Below are 11522 nucleotides of genomic sequence, written 5' to 3' on the forward strand. Positions count from 1 at the left end.
AACGTTTTTTTTTCGCTCTTCCGTAATACTGGTAATTATTTCTCTCGTTCTTTCTCAGGCGTAATCCGAGCGCCTCATTTAATTTCAACTTTAATCATCTCTGTGTGTTTTAGTCCCTTAGTAAAGAGCGATACTCTCTAAAATTATCCCACTTGACTTCATCGCCATTCGAAAGTTTTCCTTTTTTCGATTTTATTACTGATTTTGATTACTAGCATTCATTTACAATTCTACAAAAACTTCACTATCTCTACAGTTTATAATTTATTACATAGTTTTATTTATTGCCATCCCAAATCAAAATTAGAACTTACGCTACCCGCATATAGCTTAGGCTGATCGAGGCGGCCAATGTAATAAGCAATAGCACATTTAATCACAATAAAAGAAGAAAAGAAGAAAACAGAAGAATTAAATTAAATTTACAAGCAGATATGCCAGTACAATGAGTTCAGCTAGTGATAGGTGGGTCTAATTGTGAAAACAATTATGAAAAGGGAAATTTGTAATAAATACAGTCATGAATAACAATAATTATGGGTATTCAATATCGAGACTAGGGAATTGGCGTCAGCATAATCCTTCTCGATCCCAAATGAGCACTGTAACTAACAGACTTCTTACAATATGCAATCAGTATGCCGTAACATTACAATATTACAAAACAAAATAGAAAACAATGCAGAGAAACACTTATCAGCCAAATAACTTGTCGGCTACATTAATTATAAATTTTATGCATTCACAGAGTTGTGCTACTTTTCAGTGACTTTTGCGACAGGCACCGGATAGGTTATTTAAAAGAGGAAATAAGAAATTTTTAAAAAAAATGTAACGTTAAGTTTTCAAGATACGAAAAACAAAAGGAGTTCCCATTATTCCAAATGTATACTCAGTATTCAGTTGTGTTTTGCAACATCTAATTCTAGTTTATGGATAGCTTTCAACTCTGCTTGAAAAATTACGAGAGCCGAGGAACAAGTTTGGAGTATTTACAATTATAGATGAAAGGTTTGCCGAGTAGAAGTGTATGATTTTTCAGAAAAAATGATTTTCAAGATTGAGGATATCAAAAAAAAAATCTAAAAAGACAGATTAACGAAATATTTATTTCCTTCGCTATCCCTGCATGATAAAAAGCTCTTTCCAGAAAACACAAAAAACCCTGAAAACTCAGAATAATACAGTAAATACTACAGAGACTCTTCTTCATTTTGACAAAAGGTGCATTAGGGAGTCCCTACCCTAACTCAAAGATTTAGGATTTGGTTTTAACCTTCATTTCAGTGCGTTTTAGTGAATAGTACAGGCCTCTAAACGTGAGCCAGTTGACTCCATCATAAGAAGAATGTGTTTCGTTCAGGTAAAGTCCGTTACGATTGGAGCTATGATAAGTATTGTACCACCAAGCTCCTCTGTACCTTTGCGCGCAGCTGCTATAAAAGCCGTCATTGTCGTAATCATTCGTAGAAAACTGCATACCACTGGAAAAAAATTACAGATTGATGATTTACGGAGTATTATACACCAACAAACCTACCTGTCTGAGATAGAGAGTAACAGAGGAAAAAACAATTAAATGGTATTCTCCGTTAATTACAATGCAACATTCTACATTAACTCGGTAAAACCGGCTTAACTATATAATTCTTTCACTTGTTATCACGGATATCGAATCATTTACATGAACTCACTTACCAGCCGTGTTTATCACACAGTGATTACAAAATGTAAACAGCTTTAAAATTAGTGTCGCCTAATAACTAGTAGAATTCTAACACGACTGTTTTAAAAAGTACTATATATTAACTTTTCAATGGTTTCTCTTACTTATGGAAAGCCATCGAGTCACCAGCCGTGCCATTGTATCCTCCAATCAAAAGTCGGTACTTATCTGCCTCGTCTGCCACCTTAAAAGTCGTGTACTCAGCGTATCTGATGTCTCCATCAAAGTCTTCCAAGTCAATTCTCAGTATGACGTTATCAGCGGCTGTCAAACGGTGAAGATTGTCGTTCCCAAGCCAGAACTCGCCGTTCAAATCTCCAAACCCGTTTTTGTAGGATTCCCGACCAAGGTAAAAGTCAACAGAACCGTCTAAACGTCTCTGAAAAACTGTCCAACCTCCACCGTCCGTGGTCATGTCACACAACACTTGTATTGGTTTGCCGCCATCTGGACTGAATGTGTACAGACCGCTTGAGGTAAAACCATCTTGGAGGAGTTGGGCGCAGCTTTTAGCTTCTTTGGATCGTTGAAAGGGAAAAGAAAAGTTTATCTCTTTGTTCAAAATATTGTTAATCTTCAATTAAGTGGGGCTGAAGAATCGGTCCTGATATATAACAGAAAAAACGAAATATGGAACATTTGCTAAGTAAGCGCTACCAGTTTGGCGGCCACAATCCTTGCGTTATATTTTTGTAAATTTTGCAGATCTTAAACATTTTAAAACAAATTGCAAAAGCTTTTCTGATAATCAGAGGTATTAGGGTAATGATTCTAGTCCAACGTAGGGTTACATCCAGCATTTAACTCTCCGGTTTCCATTTATACACCTGGGTGGAGAGAGGCACTGCGAGAGTGAAGTGTGTAGCCCTATAATATAGGCGATTTGCAAGATGATATGCGCTATTTGACTACAGCTACCAGAATCCTTCTCTTTTTCTAGTTTTTATGTTATTTAGGGCAATTGTTATTTAAAGCCCACTGGGGCTTCAAAATCTAAATAATAACGAAAAATGAATTCTGGTAGCTGTATTCAAATCACGCTGTCGAGCAAGTCTGCTATTCACAACGCAATGATCAATGCCATGGCTTGAACCCGGTCCATGAGGCCACCGCGCCACAGGTATATGTCAACTAAAATATTGCAATTTTTAGTAAAAATCATGAGGTTCACTGTCAGTGTGATGTTGTTTTCTTTTTTTTCAAATAACTAATTAATTAACCTAATCAATTATATAAAGACATTTACTGCATGGTTTGCCAATGTAGCCCTCTCTGCATAAGCAGTTGGCGCTGTTTTCTTCATAGTTTGGGATGCAGACCTCATTGTCATCACAAGAAGACCGCCTGTCTCACAACCGCTCTGTTTTTACAAAAGGTAACCCTGTAACAATGAGCTCAGTTCATAACGTTTTTCCAGATTTCCATCACCGGCAAAACTAGGCAGGAATTTATTATTTATTCAAGCTATCTGTAAATCTATAATCCTAGTTTATGAACAGCTTTCAACTCTGCGTGCGAAACTACCAGAGTAAGAACAAGTTTGGCATATTTCCAATTATAGATCATCCAGGCAAAAGACTTGCCAGGTAGAACTATGTGATTTGAAAGAAGAAAATGATTCTAAAGATTTAGATTACAAACAAAAATGCAAAATATATAAAAGGAAAACACTTAACGAAATATTGCCTTCCTTTGCTATCCATGATAATGGTTCTTTTCAGAAAAAGGTTGACAACTTACAATAATATATACAGTAAATTCTCCAGAGGGCGAGCTGATGCAATATTTTCGGGTGTCTGGAAAACCGAATAGCGAATAGCGAACAGCGAATAGTCCCGAATAGCGAATAGTGCGAATAGTCTCGAAAAGTGCGAATAGTGACAAATAGTGGCAAATAGGGTAGCCAGTATCTCGCAGTCAACCTCGCAGCAACGTGGGATGGGATTTTCCCGTTATAAAGCACAGACGCTTATCAGGACAAAAGGTGTTTCTAAACGTAATTTCTTCTCTTTTAACCGCTACAAAAACGTAAATACGTCTTTATCACGTTATCCTCGTGTTTTCTGTTTTCTTAATGTCGGCGATGGACAGCCCTAGCCTGAGTCCGGAGAAGAAAAGGTAATAAATTCACTGAAATTCTGTTGTTTATTTGTATAATAACGCAGGATATTTGATCTAAAGCGGTGACTATTGACGACTATTCGTCACTATTCGCCACTTTTCGCGACTGTTCGCCACTATTCGCACTATTCGAGACTATTTGCACTATTCGGGACTATTCGCTATTCGCTATTCGCGACTATTCGCTGTTCGCTATTCGGGTTTTCAAGACACCCCATATTTTCCTTGATAATCGCAACAAATGAGTGATCTTCCTTTCATCTCCTCTCAGTATTTTTAACCAAAAAGAAATGGAAAACATTTTTTTCATGCTAATCTAAAAAAACTGTCTAAAAAATCTACTACAGCTCTTGTTCCCACAAAACAGCATTTCTGATTCTCCCAAACTTCCACTCTTTTTCTTTAATTTAAGAGAAACACAGAAATGCTGTCTATTTTAAAATGTAAAGTAATGTTACGAATAATGCAGGCCGAACGATAAGTAAAAACACATCTTACTTCAGTTGTAAAATTCATCTTCTGCAGACTAATCACAAAGAGTAAGTTCGGCTTTAATGAAGCCTTAAAAGAGTGCTGTCCTTATACTTGTTGTCGTGCATTCGGTTGTGACTTTACTCAAATAACAATAACAACAACTAGATTTATTTGCATGACCATAAATACATATAGTGTTGCATAAGCTTTTGTGAACTAAAACTAAAACAGTAACGATTATCGTGATCGTATAATAATGTTATGATATAGCAATCAAGTTACATTGGTTTGATTTGAAAGTAGAGTATTGCGTAGATCAAAGCAAGAGGAAATAAATTTTGCTAATTGAATGCTGATTTCACAATATTCTGAACAATGCAAAGTCACTCTCATGAAAGCACAAATAGAGGAGCAATAAACTTCTGAAAGCCGTAATTATGAAGATCATCTGCGAAGGACTTATCAAAACGGGTACTAAATCAATCACCAAAGCCTTGCGACACCTTGGATTTACAGTGTTCGGCTGGGAAGAGCAAACGTTTGACTTCCTATAGATCACTGCAGGGTTGATGTTTTTCAAAATGGCGCTAAACCTAATGTCAAGAAAGTTTATCAGAATGCTGATGTATACATCGATATTCCTGGATTCTTCTTCTTCGAGAAAATACTGGAAGCTTTTTCTGATTGTAATGTGATTCTGATGGTAAGAGAGGAAGATTCGTGGGTAAAGAGTCTTTCTTATCATTTTGAATCAATGTATGCTAAAAGGTCCAAGGTTGCCATGTTGTTATCTCCCACCGCAAGGAAGATGATTTATATATTCCTTTCTTAATGCCGCCATTGGACCTTCCCCTTCTAATTACAACCCACCTGTGTTTTCAGAAAGCGATATCGTATCCACAACGACCGAGTAAAGTCCATTGTTCCCGCTGACAATCTGCTGGTGTATAACTTCAAACAAGGATAGAAGACATTGTGTGATTTCTTAGAGTGCGAGGTCCTCACTGTTGCCTTCCCACATGAAAATATCAAAGCTGAGATTATTGGCGCTGTTCTCGCGACCAGATATGACCAGTAGGTGAAAAGGGAAGTGCAGAGAGGCTTTTTTGTAATCGGTTCGGTTCTTGTGATAATTGTAGGAACAGTTTTGGCCATCTGCTCAAATCAGTGACACTGGTGTAAGAGTAAATTATATCACTAACTGATGAGGTACTCGAAGCGCGATCACTGTACGTCTTCAATCTTTGTTTCTAGTTTCTTTTATGATCCCATGAAGATCACATTAGATATATCATATTACGGGAGGTTGGTGACATTTTTCTCTCTTGTCAGCGAATAGTGTAGCCTCCTACACAGACGGTTTTAGTGATCGTCAGGAAGATTGTCTGACGAACCCTAAGGGCGTCTGCGAAGCGTAGAAGGCTACGAATAGGGAAGAGATTAGTAACCTGCACTCTGTTCCTGTAATAGTTGTCGTAGCATTACTGCCGCTCTGTTTGAATCAGTAAATCCGGCGTCTTTGTAAAAGAAAATGGTTGATGCAATGATCTCTCCTGAGGGGCGATGAATTTGTCATGAATCAGTCTTCGTCTCTGGTTTTCTTCTTGAGCCAGTGCAGGAGTTATAACGCAATTATTTTAAAAACTATTTCACGTTTTTATGAATTGATAATCTTGAACACTCTTGGACTCATGCAGCTCACAAAAACATCAAATGAAAAATATCAATCATTTTAAATCATTTTTACCGTGTGTAGAACATTTTGTACATACGTTTCCATTCGCTTCGATCAGGAAATCCTATGAACACGGGCATATTTCGTGATTTATGGGCGACCTCAGGCAGTTGCAAATTTGGGGGTAGCCATCTCACGTTACGCTAGTGTACACTTCCCAGAAAACACTTGTCACTGGTTTCTAAAGTTGACATTCCTTTCATTCATCTATTACATCACATTCAACCATAGTTGGCAGCCATTTTGATTTTCAAAACTGACAACCAAAAGCTGGCGGAGTATGTTCCTCAGTCATCATTGGATGCTAACAGGGTTGTGCGATACAGTGACGTACAGACATGCCATTAGCTTGCGTTAAGTCTTCAAGTAGTAATTTATTAATTTCAAATAAATGACGAAAATTTTGAAATTCACACCTCAAGATCAAGCTCAAAGAAGTTCTACACATTCGGAGAGAAAACCCTTTCCTCAATCATGAAATCAAACATGTTAATCTAAACTTGTTATTGAAATTAATTCTCACACTTTTCTTTATTGAATGATTTTTCTCTTCTTCCCGCTATTGTACTCATTCTGAGCATTTCCGAGTATTCATATTCTATGCTCTATGCACGTATTGTAACACACCGATGAAGGTAGATGTTTCTGCCGAGACATGTCTGTCAATTTTAAAATTGTCGTTATTTATTTGATATGAATTCTTATCTTCCCGCTATCCCGACCTTTCGGTAAGAAGAATGATGGACATCTGGGCACAAGGTAGTCTCCTCCGCAGCCGTTTTTTGGGATGTCACGCAACGCTCCCCCGTTGCGTGACATCCCAAAAAACGGCTGCGGAGGAGACTAGGCACAAGGTCCATATCTATGGAAATGTAAATGAGCTCCCTAGTGTTTTCATGGATGGTTGCGGTACACCTTTCGTGACTCTAGATATAAACATCACAGCAGAGAAAGAACTCACTTTCCTTAGCTTTACTCATGAAGATTATTTGTGCAGGATATGCAAAAACGGGTACTAAATCAATCGCCAAAGCCTTGCGGCACCTTGGATTTACAGTGTTCGATTGGGAAGAACAAATCTTTGACTTTGTAGATGACTGGGTTGATGTGTTTCAAAATGGCGCCAAGCCTGATGTTAAGCGACTTTACCAGAACGCTGATGTATGCGTTGATATGCCTGGAACATTTTTCTACGAGGAAATTCTGGAAGCTTTCCCTGACTGTAAAGTGATTCTGAGCGAACGGGATGAAGATTCCTGGGTAAAAAGTCATGTAAATCAACTGGAATCAATAGCTGCGCGTGCGGCACGATATCGATACGTGGTTCCCGTTCGGTACTTGTTATCGCCAACAGCATGTAAAGTTAGGGGCATCGTGGACTCCTACTTTAATGCTTTTTTTGGCTCTTGTAACCCCAAGTCCACCTATGTTTTCAGAAAGCGATATCGTATCCACAACCACCGTGTAAAGTCCATTGTTCCCGCTGACAAGTTGCTGGTATACAACGTGAAGCAAGGATGGAAGCCATTGTGTGATTTCCTGGGTTGCGAGGTCCCCACGGTTGCCTTCCCACATGAAAATATCAAAGCTGAAATTACCGCCACCATTGGCATGACTAAATATGGCCAGCAGGTTAAATGGGAAATGCAGAGAGGTCTTTTGGTAATCGGCACAGTTCTTGTAACAATTGTAATGGCAATTCTGGCCATCTGTTTTCATAAGTAAATAAGCCAAGAGCAATAACTGTGGCGTCTTCACTGCTTTGTTTATCTCTGTTGATACATCTTAGTTTCTCTTCACTCAGTGTGTTCCAATACAAAATAATACTCCATTTATGAGAGTCTATTCAACCTCTTTTGTTTTGTAATTTCGTAAAAGGTTTACCCAATACACTTGAAATGTATATACCCGACTAAATCATTGTTTAAACTTTTAGTTATACTGTGTGTCCTTGACACACCGTATACTTTAGGTCACCTTCTTTACCAGAGAATTAAAAAGAATCAGAAAGAAAGAACGCTTTGGTCTGTAGGGATCGAGTTTAGGCACAAAAATCGGGCTATCTTTAAAACGGGGAACGGGGAATCGGGGAATGGAAATGGGGAATGGGGAACGGGGAACGGGGAATCTTTAAAATGGGGAATCTTTAAAAGCGGGAATCTTTAAAATGGGGAATCTTTAAAAGCGGGAATCTTTAAAATGGGGAATCTTTAAAATGGGGAATCTTTAAAATGGGGAATCTTTAAAAGCGGGAATCTTTAAAAGCGGGAATCTTTAAAAGCGGGAATCTTTAAAAGCGGGAATCTTTAAAAGCGGGAATCTTTAAAATGGGGAATCTTTAAAATGGGGAATCTTTAAAAGCGGGAATCTTTAAAATGGGGAATCTTTAAAAGCGGGAATCTTTAAAATGGGGAATCTTTAAAATGGGGAATCTTTAAAATGGGGAATCTTTAAAATGGGGAATCTTTAAAATGGGGAATCTTTAAAATGGGGAATCTTTAAAATGGGGAATCTTTAAAATGGGGAATCTTTAAAATGGGGAATCTTTAAAATGGGGAATCTTTAAAATGGGGAATCTTTAAAATGGGGAATCTTTAAAATGGGGAATCTTTAAAATGGGGAATCTTTAAAATGGGGAATCTTTAAAATGGGGAATCTTTAAAATGGGGAATCTTTAAAATGGGGAATCTTTAAAATGGGGAATCTTTAAAATGGGGAATCTTTAAAATGGGGAATCTTTAAAATGGGGAATCTTTAAAATGGGGAATCTTTAAAATGGGGAATCTTTAAAAGCGGGAATCTTTAAAAGCGGGAAAAATGGGGAATCTTTAAAAGCGAGAATCTCTGGGAATTATTATTCATTGTAATTATATCGCACGCTAAAGCATATATGTTTAGCGGGCTACTTAAGCGGTCCAAATCTCGATTCTTACTCTTTGAGATCCGCTACACCGACCGAAGAATTGATCCGCCTGAAGAATTGAACTCCGGACTGTGACGTTTTTAAATCGAGTTTCGCAGCGATAGATATTTGTCCTAGCGTTATCAAGAACTACTGGAAAGACATGCTACTTAACGACAAAAATATGGCACGCACAATGGGTTCTTGGTTTTGTGATAGACTACGCTTGAATTGGCGGCCGAGAGAGCTGTAATGTTTGTTAAAAAGGTGATGTACTTCATGGAAATTGGCTATCTGAACAGTATTAGAAAAAGTACTATTGTAATGATTATGATTTTCTCACGCTTTTGTGGCAAACTCAGTGACAGATGTTTCTGTTGGTTTCCGGCCAGCATGGCGTCTCCATACAAATCTCTTTAAATGTGGTAAAAAGTTTGTCCGTATATCTTGCATAAGAAAAATGGCTGTGACCTGAATCCAGGCGGGAGTCTTAGCATATTTACTTTCTTTCTTTTCCCAGATTCTGTACTGCACCTCGTTACTGGGAAGTTTCACGCGTCCCCAGAAACAAATAAATAACATATTCTTCATTAAAACAAGTCCGCATTAAATTGTCCTCAAGAAGAAAACTCGTGTTTTCAGCTTTTCTTATACATCACTGAAATTTACAAATTATTATAATTAACGAACAAGAACGTTGCTGATAACCGAACAGAACACGAAATGTAATTCAACTAAATAACTAGCACCATGCAAACTAAGCGTCTATGTTGTGAGTGCGTGACCAAATGACATCTATGCAATGTGATTGCCTACGCAGGAACGTATTATAGATGGCCATGATAGTGTTATCTTTTTTCTTTGCACGCGGTCTTAAAAAAACATTGCCTAAAATGACAAAATAGACAAATGCGTTTTTTTCCCCTAAGTTATGCTAACTGCAAAGGTCCTGCCCTTATGTCGTGTTAGACCTTTCGTAGGAAACCATTTCACCTCTTTAGCGTGCCATACGACGCATTGCGTATGTGACATAACGAAACGCCTGCTTCTTAGGTGGCGGCTAATTATTTCCGCGGATAGTATTTCCAGCATTCATACCTTGATGGATCAATAATACCAGTCCTTTGCAGTTTACGCTAAACCAAACGTATCAAACGAATGCCTAGTTATTTGTTATAAAATTCATGTCTTTTTCTTCAAGTAACAGAGTACTAAAGCAACACTATAATCGGTTAGATTTAAATGCTTATAACCCAAAAACAGGCCCCGTGACATGAATTTTCTATAATGTCACTATAATTATGAAACGGACATTAGCACATTAGACAAAAATTTTCCCAAATTTTGCAAAACAAACCGGAACAGACAAACAACGGGAGGATCATGCAGACACTTTAAAAGTTTGTTTTAAAGTTTGCTATTATTGATCCAGCAAAATGTTAGTGCCGGAAGCCGTTATCAAACGCCTTAGCTTATAAAAGCATATCTTGCAATAGAAATGAGCCTAAAAAATGCAAAAACACACGGCAAATTACAGAGGTGTCAAACTCAACGAGTCGACATGCAGATAACACGCAGACCTATGACCTATAAAAAAGTTTGCCATAGCACGATCTAACGGCTCAACTTCACTTAAAATTCCTCCTTATTACACAACATGAAGTGCCCTTCATGAACACGAGTGAAGCGACAAGAAAGGTCGAGTGACCGAACAGAGAACGGCAAATGTACAAATGTCACGAACCGTAGAAGTCGTGTAGGCTAGTCAACCCCATTTTACACTTAAACTTTTTACCACATTTAAAGAGATTTGTATGGAGACGCCATGCTGGCCGGAAACCAACAGAAACATCTGTCACTGAGTTTGCCACAAAAGCGTGAGAAAATCATAATCATTACAATAGTACTTTTTCTAATACTGTTCAGATAGCCAATTTCCATGAAGTACATCACCTTTTTAACAAACATTACAGCTCTCTCGGCCGCCAATTCAAGCGTAGTCTATCACAAAACCAAGAACCCATTGTGCGTGCCATATTTTTGTCGTTAAGTAGCATGTCTTTCCAGTAGTTCTTGATAACGCTAGGACAAATATCTATCGCTGCGAAACTCGATTTAAAAACGTCACAGTCCGGAGTTCAATTCTTCAGGCGGATCAATTCTTCGGTCGGTGTAGCGGATCTCAAAGAGTAAGAATCGAGATTTGGACCGCTTAAGTAGCCCGCTAAACATATATGCTTTAGCGTGCGATATAATTACAATGAATAATAATTCCCAGAGATTCTCGCTTTTAAAGATTCCCCATTTTTCCCGCTTTTAAAGATTCCCGCTTTTAAAGATTCCCCATTTTAAAGATTCCCCATTTTAAAGATTCCCCATTTTAAAGATTCCCCATTTTAAAGATTCCCCATTTTAAAGATTCCCCATTTTAAAGATTCCCCATTTTAAAGATTCCCCATTTTAAAGATTCCCCATTTTAAAGATTCCCCATTTTAAAGATTCCCCATTTTAAAGATTCCCCATTTTAAAGATTCCCCATTTTAAAGATTCCCCATTTTAAAGAT

General features: G+C 37.8%; 2 protein-coding genes and 1 pseudogene across 2 annotated transcripts; 2 read left to right on the plus strand and 1 right to left on the minus strand.

Moving 5' to 3' along the window:
* Positions 1-1213: 1213 nt before the first annotated feature.
* Positions 1214-2264, minus strand: LOC110042657 (ficolin-2-like). Its single transcript, XM_089283914.1, has 2 exons — positions 1831-2264; positions 1214-1484 (listed from the first exon to the last, which is right to left on the minus strand). The coding sequence occupies exons 1-2, from the start codon at positions 2139-2141 to the stop codon at positions 1259-1261; spliced, it is 537 nt and encodes a 178-aa protein (XP_089140040.1). The 5' UTR covers positions 2142-2264; the 3' UTR covers positions 1214-1258.
* Positions 2265-4695: 2431 nt separating this feature from the next.
* Positions 4696-5549, plus strand: LOC149117672 (uncharacterized; annotated as a pseudogene).
* Positions 5550-6915: 1366 nt separating this feature from the next.
* On the plus strand, positions 6916-7799 carry LOC110042617 (uncharacterized). The gene has a single exon (XM_089283908.1). The coding sequence runs from the start codon at positions 7035-7037 to the stop codon at positions 7779-7781; it is 747 nt and encodes a 248-aa protein (XP_089140034.1). The 5' UTR covers positions 6916-7034; the 3' UTR covers positions 7782-7799.
* Positions 7800-11522: the final 3723 nt, after the last annotated feature.

This window comes from Orbicella faveolata, unplaced genomic scaffold, assembly GCF_042242905.1.
Source record: "Orbicella faveolata isolate gen_17 unplaced genomic scaffold, um_ofav_v1 contig_1, whole genome shotgun sequence".
Taxonomy (NCBI): Eukaryota; Metazoa; Cnidaria; class Anthozoa; order Scleractinia; family Merulinidae; genus Orbicella; species Orbicella faveolata.

Bases quoted from the DNA above. Each gene is read 5' to 3' on its own strand.
- LOC110042657 (XM_089283914.1), bottom strand. From the start codon at position 2,141: ATGACCACGGACGGTGGAGGTTGGACAGTTTTTCAGAGACGTTTAGAC. The intron at 1,485-1,830 runs GTAAGAGAAACC...ATTTTTTTCCAG, and splicing joins GACTCGATGGCTTTCCATAA to TGGTATGCAGTTTTCTACGA.
- LOC110042617 (XM_089283908.1), top strand. From the start codon at position 7,035: ATGAAGATTATTTGTGCAGGATATGCAAAAACGGGTACTAAATCAATC.